This window comes from Mirounga leonina, unplaced genomic scaffold, assembly GCF_011800145.1.
Source record: "Mirounga leonina isolate KUSES-001 unplaced genomic scaffold, KU_Mleo_1.0 Mir_96, whole genome shotgun sequence".
Taxonomy (NCBI): Eukaryota; Metazoa; Chordata; class Mammalia; order Carnivora; family Phocidae; genus Mirounga; species Mirounga leonina.
In genome coordinates this window covers 7,663,867-7,684,999 of record NW_023270871.1, presented here as the reverse complement: position 1 = coordinate 7,684,999, position 21,133 = coordinate 7,663,867, and the positions used below count along the sequence as shown (strand labels likewise).

The 21,133-nt window shown below is 43.8% G+C and overlaps 1 protein-coding gene across 1 annotated transcript in view; it reads left to right on the top strand.

The window, feature by feature from the left end:
- The first annotated feature begins 7,807 nt into the window (after positions 1-7,807).
- The window catches only part of LOC118006391 (C-C motif chemokine 28-like), a 30,056-nt gene continuing 16,730 nt past the window's right edge, over positions 7,808-21,133 (top strand). The window contains exon 1 of the mRNA XM_034999013.1: positions 7,808-8,320. Within this exon, the coding sequence (XP_034854904.1) occupies positions 7,987-8,320 (334 nt within the window). The 5' untranslated portion in view covers positions 7,808-7,986. The remainder of the gene's footprint in view (positions 8,321-21,133) is intronic.

Here is a 21,133-nt window from a genome sequence, read left to right as displayed (position 1 = left end):
CACCTAACTTCTGTGCCTCAGTATACTCAGTGTAAAACTTATCGTTGTTATCACAATGATACTGGAATGAATTTGGATTATGTATATATCTGGAAAGCATGAATGCTAAAAAAGAAAAGTTATACATTCAAGTCTGAAAAGGAAACTAAAATGTTAACCAGGAATAAGACAATTCAGTGCAAGGGAAATTCCCTACTTTGGCTCTAGGTTCAAACTCTGTTCCCACTGATTAGTCCTGCGTTTTTTTCTTCCCTGTTTACTTTGGCATATCTGATGCCCCACCCTATCGCATGTTTAATTAACTACAGAGTGTAAATCATGAAACCACAGCCTGGCTTGGGCTCTCCTAGAAGCCACCTCGGCTGGAAGATGTTCTATCTTGTTTCTTTTTTTTTTTTTAAAGATTTTATTTATTTATTTGTGACAGAGAGAATGAGAGACGGAGAGCATGAGAGGGAGGAGGGTCAGAGGGAGAAGCAGACTCCCTGCCGAGCAGGGAGCCCGATGCGGGACTCGATCCTGGGACTCCAGGATCATGACCTGAGCCGAAGGCAGTCGCTTAACCAACTGAGCCACCTAGGCGCCCCTCTATCTTGTTTCTAAAGGAAACAGATTTCTGAAATATCACACATACACACACACACACACACACACTCACTTACTGCCCTTGGTCCTAGTTTCAAGCCTATAAACCTTCTGATGACATATTTTTATCACTAATCATCCTCCATGCTTTAAGGAAAACTCTATGTCTAATTTTTTTGTTTTCTATATGGCATAGAAAACAATTCCTTCTGAGAAACAAACATTTAAAATATTATTATGAATTAGGCTAAGATACTCAGAAAAGAACAAAAGTACCAATTGTAGACTTCTGTGGCCACACTGGCAAGATTTTGCCCATATAGTGAAGGCCTGCTTATTTGAATAATCCAATTCCTTATTCGTTCAACAAACTAAGCCTCTAGTATTTGTTGAGCACTGAACCAGGCACTGGGATAGAATGATGAATAAAATACAAGTCCTGCCCTCACTGAGCCCTACTCTGCTGGAGGAGAGAGGCACACACATAGATGCTTACAATACTGTGAGATAACTTGGCAATGTATATTAAAAAGTGATTTAAATGGGCATACCCGGGGTGCCTGGGTAGCTCAGTCGGTTGAGCAGCTGCCTTCGGCTCAGGTCATGGTCCCAGGGTCCTGGGATCGAGCCCCGCGTCAGGCTTCTTGCTTGGCGGGAAGCCTGCTTCTCCCTCTCCCTCTGCTGCTCCCCCGCTTGTACTCTCTCGCTCTCTCACTCAAATAAATACATCTAAAAAAATAAATGAGCATACCCTTTGAGAAGTTCCATTTCTAAGAATTTATTTAAGAAAATAGTGAGATGAATGAACAAAGCACATAGGACCAATTATTATTGCATCTCCATAATAGTAATAAACACTAGAAAGGTACCATAACCAAATTACCTAAATAGCCAGCATTTGGGGAAAATCAAGGAAATAAATTATAGCAAAACCACATGATTGAATACTATTAAACCACTGTAAGAAAAAAAAATTATAGATCTGTAAGTATGGCTATAGAAGACTATCCCTGATCTGTTAACTAAAAATAAATCTCACAAAATAGCAAGTGTTATATGACTCTTATTTTTCTAAGAATAAAATATACTACTTAGAGACAAATGAAAAATATCTAAAAGGACATACATCCAAATGTTAAAGAGTTCGTATTTGATGGACTACTTGGTTATGAATGATTTTTATATTTTCATATAATAGATTGTTACATATATAATTATTAACATAAATAAAAATGATATTTTATATCGATGTAAGTATTTTACAAAGAACTTTTTTTTTTTGAAGATTTTATTTATTTATTTGACAGAGAGAGACACAGCAAGAGAAGGAACACAAGCAGGGGGAGTGGGAGAGGGAGAAGCAGGCTTCCTGCCAAGCAGGGAGCCGGACGTGGGGCTCGATCCCGGGACCCTGGGATCATGACCCGAGCCGAAGGCAGACGCTTAACAACTGAGCCACCCAGGCCCCAAGAACTTTCTTTTTAAGTCAGAACAAAAGTTTATAAAAACATAAGGTGTTGTGGGCGCCTGGGTGGCTCAGTTGGTTAAGCGACTGCCTTCGGCTCAGGTCATGATCCTGGAGTCCCGGGATCGAGTCCCGCATCGGGCTCCCTGCTCGGCAGGGAGTCTGCTTCTCCCTCTCCCACTCCCCGTTTGTGTTCCCTCTCTCGCTGTGTCTTTCTCTGTCAAATAAATAAATAAAAATCTTTAAAAAAAAAAAAAATAAGGTGTTGAGTACAGTAACAGTGATTAAACAGGCATTCTTTCACAAACGTGAGTGAAACACCTTCTATGTGTCTGGCCTGGGCTGCACTTGGGGGAGGCAAAGCTAACTGGAACTTTCCTGCTCTCAAGGTGCAGCCTGAAGACTAGAGGTAAGAAGGCAAACAAGGAGGGCAGGAAGATGCAGAGTGACATTGGAGCTGTGCCTTAAAGAATGAGGAGTTTTCTAGATGGGATGAGAGAATGGGAGAGGATGCTTGTTCCAGGCAAGGGGAACGAGATCAGAGAAGAAACAGGAAAATCAGGGTTGCTGTGGACAGTTGTTCAGTTTGTGCACTGTGGAAGGCAACCTGCTGAGAAAGGACTGGGGGGTGAAAATACAGGGTGTTTGCGTGTTTGCTTGCCAAGTCATACACCCGAGTTCCATTTTCCCAGAGGAAGGGGCACACCCTCCCCCCTTTTTTAATAGAGAAAAGGAGCTTCTTTTTTTTTTTTTTTTTTTTTAGATTTTATTTATTTGAGAGAGCACAAGTGGGGGGGCAGAAGGAGAGAGAGCAGCAGACTCCCCACCGAGTAGGGAGCCTGATGTGGGGCTCCATCCCAGGACCCTGAGATCATGACCTGAACCAATCATGACCTGAGCCAAAGGCAGATGCTTAATTGACTGAGCACCCAGGTGCCCCGAGCAAAGGAGCTTTTGTTTCTGCAAGTACCTTCTGCTTGTCACGCTATGGGTCCACCCAGAAAGGGACACCTTTTTCTATTTACATGAGGTGCACTGAGGGGGTCATAGGCCTTGCACAAGAAAGTCTTTAAAACCTGACTTGGGAGAGAGACCAGAGGACAGAAACGCCCTGCCATGTGCTCTCCAGAACCATTTTAAAGCACATAATTTGCTTTATATCATCAGAGCTATCATTGCAGGACACTGGAAAACTGTACAAAGTACTGGAGAAAAACATGTAGGTAAAATTTTCAGCCTCGCCTGAGTATGTATCAAAAGCCTTTCAAATAACTATAGCCTTTAACTATGCAGTCCTGCTTTTCAAAATTTATTCTAAGAATCAGCATAAAGGTTTGAATTATAGAAGTGATCCAATGAGGAATTATTGATGATAGTGGGGAAAAAAATCCACAATCTAAAAGTTCAGTATTAAGAGGTGGGTTCAATAAAATACAATACCCCCGAATTACGAAATACTAAACTATGCAACAGTTAAAAAGCCTGGGTGGTTCAGTCGGTTGAGTGTCTGACTCTTGATCTCAGCTCAGGTCTTGATCTCAGGGTCATGAGTTCAAGCCCTGCACTGGGCTCCATCCTGGGCATGGAGCCTACTTAAAAAAAAAAAAAAGGAAAGAAAAAGCATCTTTTCAAGCTGGTTCATTTCCAGACTGGGTAAAACATCCCTGCTCTGAGTACCCTAAGCACTTGCCTGTATTGGCACTTAAAAGACTATTGTTATGGCTTGCTTAATAATCCAGTCCTCCCTGGGGCGCCTGGGTGGCTCAGTCGTTGGACGTCTGCCTTCGGCTCGGGTCATGATCCCAGGGTCCTGGGATCGAGCCCCACATCGGGCCCCTGCTCCGCGGGAAGCCTGCTTCTCCCTCTCCCACTCCCCCTGCTTGTGTCCCCTCTCTTGCTCTCTCTCTCTCTGTCAAATAAATAAAATATTAAAAAAAATAATAAAAAAAATAATCTGGTCCTCCCTGTGCTAGGGACCATGGCCCCTTTGCCATCTGTCTAACACAACATCTTGCACATAGGAGAGTCCTGGTAAAAGTTTATCCAATGTGTGAATGACTAGATCTTCATGGAAAACTGGAAGGATATGCACCAACATAAGAAAGCTTATTTCTGGGTATCTAAACATTTTTCTTCCTTATACTTTTTTACAAGCTCCAAATTTTCTAAAATGGACCTAATATTCTGTAGTCAGAAAAGATAGCATACAATTACTAAACATAGTAACTCAGAGCCTGCCATGAAATACTTGGAGCCCAGTTTTTTTTTTTTTTTTTTTTTAAGATTTTATTTATTTATTTGACAGAGAGAGAGAGAAAATAAGCGGGGGAGCGACAGGCGGCTGGGGGGGAAGCAGGCTCCCCACTGAGCAGGGAACCCGATGCAATGCTGCATCCCAGGACCCTGGGATCATGACCTGAGCTGAAGGCAGACGCTTAACTGGCTGAGCCACCCAGGTGTCCCTGACATCATTTTCAAAATAGTCCATCTGTCTACTTATTTTCAAGAAATATCTTCAAGGGAAGTTCACTGGCTTAATTTTATTTTGTGAAAGCTACTGTTTAGAAATCTTCATCCTCCTAATCCACTGGTCATTATACCTAGAGCATGGATGGTATCAAGTATTTTTATGAAAGTCTGAGGTTTATACTTTACTTTTCTCTAAGGTGAAACGATTGGCTTTTTCCTGGTAAAATTTATAAGAGAATTTTTTTTTTAAGATTTTATTTATTTATTTGAGAGAGAGAGAGCATGAGAGGGGAGAGGGTCAGAGGGAGAAGCAGACTCCTCGTTCAGCAGGGAGCCTGATGTGGGACCTGATCCAAGGACTCCAGGATCATGACCTGAGCCAAAGGCAGTCACTTAACCAAATGAGCCACCCAGGTGCCCTAAAAGAGAATTTTTTTAAAGTTTGCATCCTGGCATCCTTAGCCAGGGATGTTTCACAATGGAAAACACAAAACCATATTTAGTTTTAGGTTGTCCTCAAACTGTTTCATTCTATGGCTCTACCCTCTAACTATCCCCTAGGTCCTAAAGGTATACATTTCCCAGGCTTCTCCTCATTTGGTTTTGTAGAAGCTCCAAGCCCATATAAAAATATTTGATTAATCAAAGTTGTTCTGATCTCACTCTTTTTTTTTAATAGATCTTATTTATTTATTAGAGAGAGAGAGAGATCGCATGAGAAAGGGAGACCATGAGCAGAGGGGACGGGCAGAGGGGAGAGGGAGAAGCAGACTCCCCGCTGGGGCAAAGGGGAGGGGGAGAGGGAGAAGCAGACTCCCGGGTGAGCAGGGAGCCCAAAGCAGGACTTGATCCCAGGACCCTGGGATCGTGGCCTGAGCCGAAGACAGATGCTAAACTGACTGATCCACCCAGGCGCCCCTGATCTCTCTCTTCTGAGGCTCCTTCCCAGTTAATTCTGTTCTGTGTCTGCCTAGTGAACATCCTGTCACACACATACATACCCCATAACTGTAGCTTGGCAAAAATTCCATCCTTCCATTTGCCCTCACTCCAAACTGGTCTGCCCAGCATGCCTCTCATTCTCGTTACATAACAGTACAGCATAAGGTTTTCGAGTGGTTTATTGGTTCCTGCTGGTGGGTGTCAGGCTTGCCTTTTAACAGCAGGCTGACATAACAGCCTTGCCCCAGGCTGTCGTTCTAATAATGGTGGTAATTTCATGCCTTTCTGCCATACCACCATCTCATTGCAGTGGCCCCCCCCAGGAAGAAGTGGGAAGGAGAGGGAAAATGCTAACCCCCTGAGACAACTCAAGGAGGAGCCCCAGTGTTGTCCAAGTGTTTGCATTTCTGTCCCTATGCCTTCTTCCTGGCAGGCCCTTGGTGACATTCCCTACCAGAAGAGCAGGCACGTGGTGAAATGGAAACTGTCCCATCAAATAGAGAAGCAAATAAGAACACAAGGGTAAGTACATTGAGCCCAGCCTTCCTGTTAGATTAAAATGGAGCCCAGCCTTCCTGTTGGACTAAAAATGGAGCCCAGCCTTCCTGTTGGATTAAAAATCTCTCTGGGTTATCCAATAGTCACCCTTCATTTTATCTGAACAGAGGCTTTTTTTCTACTGTGGAGAAGCAGGTCACCTCCGCAGGTTCTCTGTGCTCTATTACCTAGACCTGTGGAAGGGTCCCCTTGCTTGGTGGCAGAGTCTGGAACTGCTGCTCGGCAGGACTGGGTCATTCAGGCCGTCATCTTTGCCTAGACCCACGTACTCCAAAGCTCCCTTTTCCTAGTTTACTATAACTCCAGTCCTTTTTCTTTTTAATTTGCTTCTCTTTCTTTTCAAAAAATTTTATTTATTTTTTAAATTGAAGTATAATTAACCTTCAGTGTTATATTAGTCTCAGGTGTACAGAATGTTTCTCAAGAATTCTGTACATTACTCAGTGCTCATCATGGTAAGTGTGCTCTTAATCCCCATCACCTATTTCACCCATCTCCTTACCCATCACCCCTTTGGTAACCACCAGTTTGTTCTCTATATTTTAAGAGTCTGGTTTTTTTGTTTGTCTCTTATTTTCTTTGTTTGTTTCATTTCTTAAATTCTACACATGAGTGAAATCATATGGTATTTGTCTTTCTCTGACTGATTTATTTCATTTAGCATTATACCCTCTGGATCCATCCATGTCATTGCAAATGGCAAGATTTCATCCTCTTTTATGGTTGTTCTTGATGGTGACATTGGAGCTTGTTTAAGTACATCTTGACAGCTGGAGGGACAATTCTGACCTCTAGCCCTTGACCTTACAAAGCAACTGCCCAATGCAAATATAATATAAGCTACATATGTGACTTAAAATTTTCTGAGTAGTTATAGGAAAAAAGTAAAAAGAAACAAGTGAAGTTAATTTTAATAGTATTTTATTCAACTCAATATATCCAAATACATTTATACCCAATTACATTTCAGCATGTAATCAATATGAAAATTATTTATGAAATATTTTATATTTTTTGTACTAAGTCCTTGAAATTTGGTGTGTATTTTGTGCTCACAGTGCATCTGAATTTGGACTAGCACATTTCAAATGCCCAGGGGCCACATATGGACAAACGCTACTGCATGAAACTGGGCAATTATAGAGGAAGTATGGCAGGATTTTGGACATTGTCCAGCCTGACTTCTTATTTACAGAAAAGTTAAGTACATAACTCTGAAGTTATGCAACGAGTTAGTAAAAAAGGCGGGATTAGAAGCCAATTATCCTCACCCACCTATAGTCTTATTCTCAAAGCTGATTCGCAGCAAAGCTGGACTAGAACCCGAACCTCCTTAGGCCTGCTCACACCTACTCTGGACCTCTCATTTTTACCAGGCAAGCCTAGAGGGAAGAAGCCTTTCTACCTGTCTTACTTTCCTCCTAAATAGACTAACAGCTCCACTGGAAACAATTTGGCTGTAAACCAAGACCAGAGTGGGGTTGAATTTTTCCATATCTTTCCACCAGATAATGTTTTTTTTATGACTTGTCACCCTTGTCCCCGAAACCAGAAACTCTTAGTTTCACCAAGCCACTTAAAAAACTCTGATTCGGGCGCCTGGGTGGCTCAGTCGTTAAGCGTCTGCCTTCGGCTCAGGTCATGATTCCAGGTCCTGGGATCGAGCCCCGCGTCGAGCTCCCTGCTCAGTGTTCGCTCCCACTCCCCCTGCTTGTGTTCGCTCTCTCGCTGTGTCTCTCTCTCTGTCAAATAAATAAATAAAATCTTTAAAAAAAAAAAAACTCTGATTCCTTTAGGCAGTGGTTCTCAATAGAGGTGTCCATCAGAATCACCTATGGAGCTTCAAAATAATTCAAATGACTGGTCCCCCTCTCCAAATCCTGATGTATAGGTTTGTGGAGGAAGTCAAGTAGATCACTATTTTTTAATGGTTCCCAAGTGATTCTGATGCACACCCCCAACTCACAATGACCTCACCAACTGCCAGATCCCTGCTGATGTTGCCAGACCCTCAGGTGTCTAACACTGTTGACCTTGCCAGACCAGACAGGTTGGGTCTTAAGAAAGAACCTGGTCTCAAGGAAAGAAACATGAGCTGGGTACCCCAGCACCTCCAGGGGCGGGGCTTCCTGCTTCCTTTTCCTCCACATGCTCTGCTCCCAAGGCCACCTCCAGCCTCATTTCCTGATCCTCCAGCCTCTGCTGCAGCGCAGCCCCGGCTGGTGAGGCAGGCAGGAATGCAGCAGACAGGACTCGCTCTCGTGGCCTTGGCTGCCTGTGTGGCCCTTCCCTCCTCAGAAGGTGAGTGGGGGTGCTGGCTCTCTAAGCCTCCAGTGGAAAGACGGGCTGCTGCCTCCCAAGGTGGAGCTGGAAGGAGTGAGGTGCTGGTGGCAGTTTGGGGCAGGAAGTTCGATCTCTTCAGGTAGGAATTTCCAATTATCTACAAGAGAGCGGCGTAGGTTTAAGTTCCTGATCTTCAAGAAGGACGGAACCTCATTTGAACAGGCATATTAGTAATTTGCCACATGGAGGATGAGATCCTTCCATACAGCAACTTTAAGCTGTGTTTCCTTTTCTGACAACAGTATCTTAGAAAACCCCCAGGTAGAAGTTGGAAGAAAGCCCTTATTATTCCTCTGTCTCCCCCCTCACCCTAGCCTGCTACACTGGATACAAGTGTGCATGTTCCTACAGGAAAGACAGACGTGACCTTCTGGGCTAGGGGTGTGGTAAGCAACAAAGTCAGCCCTGTGGATGCTGCAAACCAAAACTTCAATCTGACATTGAAAAAGGGATGCAGGAGAGGGGCGGCTGGGTGACTCAGTTGGTTAAGCCTCTGACTCTTGATTTTGGCTCAGGTCATGATCTTGGGGTCTTGCGGTCATGGGATTGAGCCCCACTTGGGGCTCTGTGCTCAACGGGGCATCTGTTTCTCTCCCTCTCCCTCTGCCCCCTTCCACTGCCTTCTCTCTCTCTCTCTCTAAAATAAATAAGTGGGTCTTGGGGCGCCTGGGTGGCTCAATTGGTTAAGCGTCTGTGTTCAGCTCAGGTCATGATCTCAGGGCCCTGGGATCGAGCCCCACGTCGGGCTCCCTGCTCAGTGGGGAGCCTGCTACCCTCTCTCCTCCCTGCTCCTGCTCTCTCTCTCGCTATCTCTGTCTCTCTCTCCAATAAATAAATAAAATTTAAAAAATAAATGGGTCTTTATAAAAAAAGGGATGCAGGATAGAGGAGATCAAACCATACAAATTATATCAAAGAGAACTTAATTTGTGAATTGCTAGCATATATATGGAGATTATAACTGCATTTGGACGAGAGGCAATGTTTGCTACTGTACTTAGGAAAACCTAAACATAAGTACTTATTACTTGACTGATTTGACTCTTATCCCCTTTATTCTGAATAGATTCTCTAAATCCAGAACAGAGGTGAGATATAAGTTTTATTTGGTCTGCTTTAGAAAACATTAAGCCAACATTTAAAAACTGACAGATTTCATGTACACATTCTCATACAGACACACAAACTGGATTTTTTTTTTTAAGATTTTATTTATTTGTTTGAGAGAGAGGATGAGAGGAGAGAGAGAGCACATGAAAGGGGGGAGGGTCAGAGGGAGAAGCAGACTCCCTGCTGAGCAGGGAGCCCGATGCGGGACTCCAGGATCATGACCTGAGCCGAAGGCAGTCGCTTAACCAACTGAGCCACCCAGGCACCCCACAAACTGGATTTTTTAAAGCTTCTCTTGAAAAATCACAGCTGGCCACAATGGTTCCATGTTCCCTGGCAAAAACTGGCTGGAACAGACTAGCCTCTGTCCTCTGAAGTTGGCTCTCATCCTATTAACTGCCTGGTTCCTACAGGTATTTGTTTAGGGGCCCCAGTATAGTGCACCAGTGTACTGGGTTTTATATGAGCACGGGAAAAAACCTGGGTGATCTCTTCTTCACTTCTATCAATCTGTCTTATCAAGACAAAGACGGAGTGTGTCATCTTATATGTTTCTGTAAAAATTTTTCCACAAGAATTCACCATGGAAGTTTTAGGATTCGCTTTCACGGTCTCTCAAAGGTTTACCTGCTAAGGCTTTAGTCCTAGTTTTGGCAGTGCAAATTTTATTTTTTTCACATAAAACTTTGAAATAAAAGTGTATGTTTCTCCCTTCCGCTTCCTGACCTGTTTCCAACTGTCCCCGCAGCAGCCCCCCTCCGGGAGGGGAGGCAGAGAAGGGCGGGCGGAGGGGCAGGGGAGGTGCGGGGTGCCCCCGCCGCACCCAGGACCCAGGGCCAAGCTTCGCGGGGGACCCAGTCCTGGCAGAGAGGGCGGGACCGCCAAACACAGAGGGGTTTGAAAAAGGAACGGTTGGTGATGGTAAGAAAGAGAGAGAGCCGAGGAGACCCCGCGGTGGCCTTCTGGGTTGTTCCCAGGGCTTTTTTCCCTAAAGCAGTTTGGGCCACCGGAAAATCACAATGTCCGCTGCCATTTAAAAACAAGCAATGCCTGAGAGCAGCTGTGGAACCGAGCGGGGCAACCAGCTGCTTTCCAGAAAAGACTTCCGCGGACTACCTCTGTGTCCCGCGTGCCCTGTGGGAGGCTCTACGGGATTCCGGCCTGGGACGGGGAGGGAGGCAGGGACGGGGGCAAACTGAGCAGGGCAGGGAAGGAGGGACAGGTAGCTTTGGCAGTCGTCACAGGCTGGGGCTGGGCACCGGGAAGTGGTCTGTGCCCGCTGGAGACTTTGAACTACATTTTGTTCTTACGGGCATCACCCGTTCCATTATCTTACTGTTGCTGCAGGTGACCATTTTATTTTTATTTATTTTATTTATTTATTTTTTAAAGATTCCATTTATTTATTTGACAGAGACGCAGCGAGAGAGGGAACACAAGCAGGGGGAGTGGGAGAGGGAGAAGCAGGCTTCCCGCCGAGCAGGGAGCCCGATGCGGGGCTCGATCCCAGGACCCTGGGATCATGGCCTGAGCTGAAGGCAGACGCTTAAGGACTGAGCCACCCAGGTGCCCCCGTAAATGACCATTTTAATGTTAGGGCTCAGTAATTGGCATTCCCTAAGTGCTGTGCATAAATCAGGAAGCAGTTGACTTACCTGTAATTAAAAGGCTTGGATTTCACCCAAAGGTAGGAGGGCAAGCTCTCTAGCTGCTGACGTGGCTGCTGGCTCCCAGAACTCAATGCTGAGTCCATAAAAATGTCTATCATCCATCCTCAGTGGCCCTGAGCCAGATGATTCAAAGCCGCAGTCTGGGGCTTTGTGGGCCTGGCGTTTTTACTCTGTACATGGAGACTAAGGCTCCGCTTGTGTCCGGCAGATGCAAGCTGGCGGATTTTGCTTCAGAACCCAAACGGACTTCTGACAACCTATTTTCTCAGAGTAGGATGGCTCCTCCTTACACAGACTCTTGCTAGGGACTTGCTGCTGGCATCTTTTTTTTTTTTTTAAGATTTTATTTATTTATTTGAGAGAGAGAGAACGAGCAGGGGGTAGGCAGAGGGAGAAGCAGAATCCCCGCTGAGCAGGGAGCCCCGACTGGGGCTCAATCCCAGGACCCCGGGATCATGACCTGAGCCAAAGCAAGGAGTCACCCGTTCAACTGACTGAGCCACCCAGGCGCCCCCAGGGGTTTTTTAAATGGCCTTTCTATGTCTGGAGAAGCAGAATGATATAACAGCAGTCTTCTCAAATCTGAGTCGTATATGGGCCCCTTTAAAGGAAAACATTTTTACTCTCAATGATGACCTTTATATTATTTTACTATGTTACTTGATATATAAACATGAAACCAGTTATGAACGCCCAAATAAATTTAAATTTTACATAAAAACACAACTACAAAGCCAAGAATATGTCAATATAATAATATTAATTTAAATTAATAGTTAATGTTTGGCCAAAACTCACATCATCATTCCAAACATGAATATAGCACTGATTCTTAAGATGAAAATTTTGAGTTTTATGTGCATATACTACCGTGTTCAGAATGAGAAGTGCTTTATCCCCACGACTTTTTTGTTTGAACCACAATGATATAACTGAGTCCTCCCTTAGCATGGATGTGTTATGAAATTCCAGTCTGTTCTTTTCTGACTGACCTAGGACAATTAAGGTAGGGTCTCACTTGATAACAACACTAGCATAACAAGCAAAATTTAAATGTCCTGAAAATACTCTTTTAAGATGGTCTTCCAGAAGATCCAGAACATGTCTATTTAAAGATTATGATTGAGATGACATACTAAGATTTAGGAATTGTCTGTAGAGCTCGTGAACCCTGAGAACACACCCAGAGGCCCCCTCCTATGAAACCCAGTTTGAGAAACACTGGCAAGACTGGGAAGAGTCACTTTGGACTCCAAAAAGCCCAGTCAAAATTCTAAATACATGAACTTAAGAAATTACTTAATCGCTCTGAGCCCATTTTCTTAATAGTAAAACAGGAATAATAATGCCTCTCTTACCTAGTTATTTTCATGATTAAATGAAATAACATAAGGAAAGTGTTTGGCATAGAGGACGTGCTCAATAATAGTTTCCAGGGCGCCTGGGTGGCTCAGTAGGTTAAGTGTCTGCCTTTGGCTCAGGTCATGATCCCAGGGTCCTGGGATCAAGCCCCACATCAGGCTCCCCATTCAGTGGGGAGTCTGCTTCTCCCTCTCCCTCTGCTCCTCCCCTTGCTTGTGTGCTCTGTCAAATAAGTAAATAAAATATTTAAAAAAAAATAATAGTCTGTTTCCTTCCCTTTCCTCTCACCAGGTTCTATCACCAACTTTTTAAATTAAAATTATGAAAAGTCACAAAAATCAAAGAATTTAATTCCTAAAATTATAAAAATTATAAAAGTAACAAATACTCAGTGTAAATTTTTAAAATAGAAAATATAGAATAAAAAATGTGAAAGTCCCCCTTCTCCATTCCTTTCATCCCTCTCCTCTATCCAGAGATAATAACCCCTCTGGGTTCTCTGTATCCTTCCAGAACTCTCTCTATGCATTTGCAAATATGAACCCACACACATTCACACAGATTTTTGAAAACATAAAAAGGAAAATTATCTACACATTACCTACTATTTTCTTCATTTATTTTTTTTACATTTTATTTTATTGTTATGTTAATCACATTACATCATTAGTTTTTGATGTAGTGTTCCATGATTCATTGTTTGCGTATAACACTCAGTGCTCCATTCAATACGTGCCCTCTTTAATACCCATCACCAGGCTAACCCCTCCCCCCACCCCCTCCCCTCTAGAACCCTCAGTTTGTTTCTCAGAGTCCATAGTCTCTCAAGGTTCGTCTCCCCCTCTGATTCCCCCCCTTCATTTTTCCCTTCCTACTATTGTCTTCTTTTTTTTAATATATAATGTATTATTTGTTTCAGAGGTACAGGTCTGTGATTCAACAGTTAAAGATTTTTATTTATTCATTTGAGAAGGAGAGAGAGAGAGAGCACAAGCAGGGGGAGCAGCAGAGGGAGAGGGAGAAGCAGACTTCCAGCTGAGCAGGGAGCCCAATGAGGGACTCAATCCCAGGACCCTGGAAACATGACCCAAGCCCAAGGCAGATGCTTAACCAACTGAGCCACCCAGGTGCCCCTCCATTTAATTCATCATAGATAAGAGTATAGCTATTTAACACACAGTCATTTTTAAAAATTTGGATCATTCATCTTATAGGCAACATACAAACTTCTGGGAATAGTTTGGAATATTGAAGTTCCATTTATTCATTCATTATCAGCGAGAGTCTTATTAAGAGACAGAAACCTGATAAAAAATTTGAACAGGGTAAGTTTAATATATCAAATTATTAACTATAACAAGACATAGGCTAGAAGGAGGTAAACAGAACTCTAAAGAGTATAGGGATGGGTAGGGCTGATATTCGTAGAGCTGAAGTGGAGTTTTCAAGGGAAGAGATCCTGTCCCCCTTCCCTGCCCAGCTGAGATTCAGACCGTGTTGGAGAGGGCACAGCCGCGGCTCACCGAAAGGCCAAGAAATCCCTTGGTCTGCCCTCCAGTGTGCAGGGGGCAAGTTCTTCACGGGGAGGTGTCCCGCTGGAGACATTCTGCCACCAAACTGCCTGGGCGGGTGCTGCTAGCTGTCCTGAGCTACCGGAGTGGGGGCCAGAGAAGCTGCAGCCCGGCGGGAGTGGGGCCGGCATGAGCCCCCCGGGGAGGAGCACCTGCAGCCTGGAAGGAGAACCCCTTCTCGCTGCAATGCGTTCCAGTGTCCTCCATGACGGAGCTTAACATCAGGCCAGCTGGTGAAGGGAAGATATTTAAAGGGCTCATGTTACTTCCACAGAACTAGCAATTAAGGATGAATTTGAAGCTGAGGGGCAGTAAATGGACAATGGGCACATTTTACAAACACTTAATATTGACACCTGGATACCTACTATGGGGCAGGCAATGCAGTTTTGTTTCTAATTATTATTATTATTTTTAAAGATTTTATTTATTTATTTGACAGAGAGAGTGCACAAGCAGGGGGAGTGGCAGGGAGAGGGAGAGGAGAAGCAGGCTCCCTGCTGAGCAAGGAGCCTGATGCAAGGCTCGATCCCAAGACCCTGGGCCGAAGGCAGACGCTCAACGACTGAGCCACCCAGGCGCCCCTTGTTTCTAATGATTGAGTGTTTACTATTTGTCACTTTGTTCTAAGCACTTAAGTATATAAAGCCATGCAATCTTTATAACACGCCTATGAGGGAGGTGCTATCACCACCCCCATATTACGGATAAAGAAACAGACAGAATTAAGTAACTCATCCAACATAAGCTAGTAAGTGGTAAAGCCAGGAACTGAATCTGGTTGGTTGTCTCCATACGCTTTACTACTGTGCAGTAATGCCTTTCAGCATGTCCCTCTGGCACAAAATTATCCCCATCCCCTTCAGGACTACTCCCGACCAGTCCAAGTGTCCATGCTGTGAGAAGTACTAATGACCAAATGTCTTCACATTAAGGTAAAGAAAAAGCCTCATTCACTCTTCATTACCAAACATTATCCCATGGTTCCAAAAAGTATCTGCGAGGATATTAATTGGGCATAGCAATTTCATGCATCATTGCTTGGTGAGTCCTTCCTGCTTCCTCGATGTTAGCAGTGGACACTTTCATCTGTAGGCATCCATAGTGCGATGTGGCTCCGTAAGGTGTGAAGTCCACTAGAACAGGGAAATGTAACCTTAACCAAACACATTCAAAACATTATCTTTATTTACGTATTGGCCTTCTTAAATGGCACTCACAAACTTGAGATGCTGATAGCAGGCAAGTGAATCTTTCTTACTGTTTTTATCTTTATCCTGGGAATCCTTTCTCCAATAGTAGCATAAACCTTTGCTTTGTTTCTGTTTTACTATGCTCTATAAAGCGTTCTTTATACCAGTGTTTTTCAAACTGCGTTTCTAATAAGCCCTCAAACGATGCCACTGCTGCAGCTCTGGGAATCACACTTCGAGCAGCAAGAGACTACACAGCTCAGTAAGAGGGGAAGCTGGTTCATCGCTCTGTAATAACAGGATCATTTCCTTAAAACCCTGAATCTAATTTTTATATCATGAATTTGATGTGCAGTGTTTTAGCATTAATCTTAACAGATCTTGAGCAGGAAATTTTTAAAGCCTTGATACAAAATTGGATCACAGACAGAACAAAATCGGGGACAGACATTCATGGCAAATGACCCACCCAACTCTCTGAATACTGGAAATATTACAGTAACAAAACCCAAACCAACAGAATCAATAGCAGTAACACTTTAATAAGACAAACAGTAATACTTTTAATTGAGATACCAATATCTCTATTATTAAATATAATTATTAAATTATTAATTATATTGGATTATTAAATTATTAATTATATTATCAAATTATTAAATATAATGGACAAATTATTTATCATATTGAGTTGACACCTAATTACTTGAGTGATGGTGGAGGAATAATGTTTCTGAAAAGCATGTGTAATTTAAGGACATTTGGGACATAAGACCTTGATCAAATATAGGTAATCTTATTTCCTAAAAAAAAAAAAGGAAAATTATTTTAATAGCATTAAAAGCCTTAAAACAAGATACAATGAAATTAAGACAAAAGAACTTAGTTCAGCTCAAGAGACATTTATTTAGCATTAATACCAGGTACTATGCTATGTGGTGTGGGTACAAATATACACTGAGGGAGCTCACAGTCAAAAGACACAGTCAGAAACTCTTAATTTTATATATGGTAATGACAGGAAAGCACAGGATGCGGTGGGACCAGAGATTCACATAAGAAAACAGCAAGACTGGGAAAAAGGAGACAATTAATGACATCTTGAACTTGGTCATTAGTTAACAGGGATGAAAAGGGGGGAGACAAATCTGAGAAATGTCAGAGTAAAATATACAGGAGTTTGTGACTGGCTGTGGGGAGTACAGAAGGAGGATGGAATGACACATGGGTTTCTGGGTAGCAGTAAATGACCATTATGTGAGATGAGAAAAGGAAAGGAACAGATTTTCAGTGGTAAGAAATAATGCCTTCAGTTTGGGATTTATTAAGTTGGGGACTCTGTGGAATATTCAAGTGTATGTTCAACAGCAGTTGAATATATGTCAGAATTATTGGGGTAGAGGTTAAAGCAGACAAAGATATCTTAAAGTTACTGACACAGGTAGTAATTCAAAGCATGAGAAGATGTGAATGGAAAGAAGAGTGGAAGGTCAAGGATGGAACTTTGAGGAATGCTAACTATCGAGGAGAGGGCAAAGGAGGAGGCGTTCAAGAGCAGAGAACATAATTTCTCGGTATTAGGAAAATTAGGAGAGATTAGTGTCTTGTCAACCAGGGATATGGAAAATTCCCAGGAAGGACTGGGTACCAATGTCACATGCGGCAAGGAGGCCCTGAAAGATAAATGTGAGACAAACATCTGCTTTTGGAGGCATCCTGAGGGCAGGTACTTTGACTAATTTTTGTGTATTTAGTGCCTAGAACAATGAAAGACACAAGGTAGGCACTCCACAAATGCTTATGGAATTTTATTGAGCTGGTAATCACTTTCATTAGTAAAATAATACATTTACTCAAATGATTCAAACTCAAAAACTTTTGTGAGATGGTGCTGATATTTTCCCAAGGGAGTTTTTCCTTAACCTAATCCAGGCTAAATTTTCAGTAAAAAATAAAATAAAGGAAATGTAGAAAACTCATCAATCCAATGAAGGAAAGGAGGAAAAAATGATGAAAACACAAAATAAGGTGGGTAAGTAAATTTAACCAAAAGGTTAGTGTCACAGTATTAATATCAGAAAAGTAGAATTTAGGCAAAAACTTGCAATAGGACTAGAGGAATGTTACAGAAGGATAAAAAGTATTAGTTCAGGGGTGCCTGGGTGGCTCAGTCAGTGTCCTGGGATCAAGCCCTGCATCGGGCTCCCTGCTCCACGGGAAGCCTGCTTCTCCCTCTCCCACTCTCCCTGCTTGTGTTCCTTCTCTCCCTATATCTCTCTCTGTCAAATAAATAAATAAAATCTTTAAAAAAATAAAAAAATAAAATTGTAGTAAGGTTGATCCTTGAACATCCCAGGGTTAGGGGCCCCCACCTCACCCTACCCTAATGGAAAGTCCCCACATAACTTGACTCCCCCAAAACTTAATAGCCTACCATTGACAGAAAGCCTTACCAATAACATAAACAGCTGATAAATACATATTTTGTATGCTACATGTATTATATACTATGTTCTTAAAGTAAGCCAAAGAAAATGTTAAAATCATGAGGCAAATATATCTAGGTCACTATTTATCAAAAAGAAATCCCTTGGGTGCCTGGGTGGCTCAGTCATTGAGCATCTGCCTTCGGCTCAGGTCATGATCACAGCGTCCTAGGATCTAGGCCCACATCGGGCTTCCTGCTCTGCGGGACGCCTGCTTCTTCCTCTCTCGCTCCCCCTGCTTGTGTTCCCTCCCTCGCTGTGTCCCTGTCAAATAAATAAATAAAATCTTAAAAAAAAAAAAAAAAAGAAATCCCTTATAGGTGGGCCCACACATTCTAAACCCATGTTGTTCAAGGGTCAACTGTATTTTATTCATCACAAACTTTTTTGTATAAACTTTTATTTTTAAAAGTATTGCCTAAAAATATTATTTAATCTCAATTACTGAGTTTTTTGCGCACCCATTTAAATTTTGCCCCTGGTGCACCTGGGTGGCTCAGTCCGTTAGGAGTCTGCCTTGGGGGCACCTGGGTGACTCAGTCGTTCGCGTCTGCCTGCGGCTCAGGTCATGACCCCAGGGTCCTGGGATCAGCCCCGCATCGGGCTCCCTGCTCGGCGGGAAGCCTGCTTCTCCCTCTCCCACTCCCCCTGCTTGTGTTCCCTCTTTCGGTGTGTCTCTCTCTGTCAAACAAACAAGTCTGCCTTCAGTTCAGGTCAGGATCCTGGGGTCCTGGGATCCTGCCAGTGGCTCCCTGCTCAGTGGGGAGCCTGCTTCTCCCTCTCCCTCTGCCCCTACCTCCTGCTCATGCTCTCTCTCACGCGCGTTCTATCTCAAATAAATAAAATCTTAAAAAAAAAAAACAAAAAAAAAAACTGCCTGCAAGGCTAGTGCCTCACTCCAACCCCGGGTGTGGACAGAAGGATACTTGTGCGTATCTGAAAATATAACCCCAAGTGATCTACTGCAAAATCGTAAGAAAAAAATCTGACATAATCTCGACAATAGCGTAAGATTTTTTTTTTTTAAAGATTTTATTTATTTATTTGAGAGAGAGAATGAGAGAGAGCATGAGAGTGGGGAGGGTCAGGGGGAGAAGCAGACTCCCTGCTGAGCAGGGAGCCCGATGCGGGACTCGATCCCGGGACTCCAGGATCCTGACCTGAGCCGAAGGCGGTCGCTTAACCAACTGAGCCACCCAGGCGCCCTAGCGTAAGATTTTTAACATACCCGCATCAGAAACTGATCAATCAAAAACCGACAATTTCCCCGCAGCTCTATGAAGGGCAGGCGTTAGTAGGCCAGGCCGGTGCCGGGCGCTCGGGGCCCTGTCCGGCCACCCAAACGCGTCCCTAGGACTCCGGGGCAGAGGCTGGACTCTGGCGAGCTCCCAGGCCACGCCGAGCAGGTGCAGGCACTTCCTCCAAGCCTTCCCGGAAAAGGCCCGCGCTCGCGGGCGACCATGGCCCCTCCCCTGGGCGTATTCCTTATTCTACGTGGGCCGTTGCTTCCTGAAGGTCCTCTCCCTGCGCCGCGCGCACCACCCACGGGCTAACAGAAAAGTCGCCGGACCGCGCCAGTGGTGCCGAGCCCGTTGCGCACGCGCACAGGCCGGAAGAGCGGCGGGATGTGGCCCCAGTATACGAAGAGAAACACCACCCGCTTCTCGTTGCAGCCGCTCTCTGTCTTGGGCTCTGGCTTGGGCTCCGGTTCCAGCACCAAGTATCCCGCTCCCAGCCTCTCCTACTCCAGCGCCGCCATAACCGCAGACACGTGGGCGCGACAGCCGTAAAGCGCCCCGACGTCGTGCTTTTGTCTTTTCCCCCCTTCTTTGGTTTTGGTTTAGTTTCCTCTGATTTTTCTTTTCTAGGTTTTTGGGTAGAACGCTTAGTTATTTTTCGTGAGTGTGTTTTAAATAAATGCACTTAGGCTAAATTTACATCCCACCCGATATAATAAGTAGTACTTCCGTTTTTTGGAGTAAATATTTTGTGATTTTTTTTTTTCTTTAACCTATGAATCGAATACAGTTTTTAGTTTCAAAACATGGTATTTGTAAGTTTATAAATATTTTATATAATATTTAGATCCAAACTTTAAAAAAAATTAAAAATATTTATTTGACAGAGAGAGGGAGAGAGCACAAGCAGGGGGAGCTGCAAGCAGGAGAGGGAGAAGCAGGCTACCCTAGGAGCAGGGAGCCGGATGTGGGGCTCGATCCCAGGACCCCCGGACCATGACCTGAGCCCAAGGCGGAGCGAACGAGGCGCCCCAAGATCCAAACTTTTAAACAGATACTTTGCACAGGAGCCCAAGCTTCACCGGCGGAGCTAACGAGGCGCCCCAAGATCCAAACTTTTAAACGGATACTTTGCACAGGAACCTCCTCTTCAAACACTATTAAGAAGAAGAATTTAAAAAAAAAGCCCTCACTGCAGATAATGCTATATAATTTTGTGATGTAAGGGAGGAAAAAACCCTTTTCCTTCTTCCCTTCTAGGTTCTTGACTGTGGCCCCTGTAACAAAAGACATTAAAAGGGGAAAAAGCGTACAAATCTATGTAAGTTTTAGTTGACATGGGAGCCTTCATAAGGAAAGGAAGACCCAAAGGAGCAGTTTGAGTCAACGCTTATAAAGTTGGACTGAGCGGTAAATTGTGAAAAAGTAACAAGACAAAGGGACTTGGGCTAGGGCGGTTAATCATGAAAGTGACCGGGAAGATGAGGGTTAGTTTAACCGGGGTTGGTTTGTACAGATTTCTCTTCGCCTCAACTTGCCCTGGAGTGCAGTAACACCATCTCACTCCACCCAGAGGAGGGGTGAAGTGCCGCCCTCTGGTGATAAAAATGTCTTTCTTCCTCCAAGTGCAGGGAGGGCACCTTTTACTTAAGAGTTTATCTCCTGCTTTTAGGAAGTTAGAAAGCGGGGCGCCTGGGTGGCTCAGTCTTGGGCGTCTGCCTTCGCTCGTGTCATGATCTCAGGGTCCTGGGATCGAGCCCCGCATCGGGCTCCCTGCTCAGCGGGAGGCCTGCTTCTCCCTCTCCCACTCCCCCTGCTTGTGTTTCCTCTCTTGCTGTGTCTCTGTCAAATAAAATCTTAAAAAAGAAAAAAAGGAAAGGAAAGTTAGAATGCCCTTTTTGCATTGCTGTTTTTTTAAGTTAAGTTTTTAAACTTAAAATCAGTATGCCAGAGTGGCAATTTTTGGGGTGGGGTTTTCTGAATACCTTCAGTGAAAGTAAATTAGAAATTGTAGATGAAATGGACAATTTCTTAGAAAACTAAGATACCAAGATTGACTGGAGAAGGTATAGAAAACCCAAAAAAGCATAACTATTAAAGAAATTAAATCAGAGTTGAACATATTTCCGTCAAATAGACAC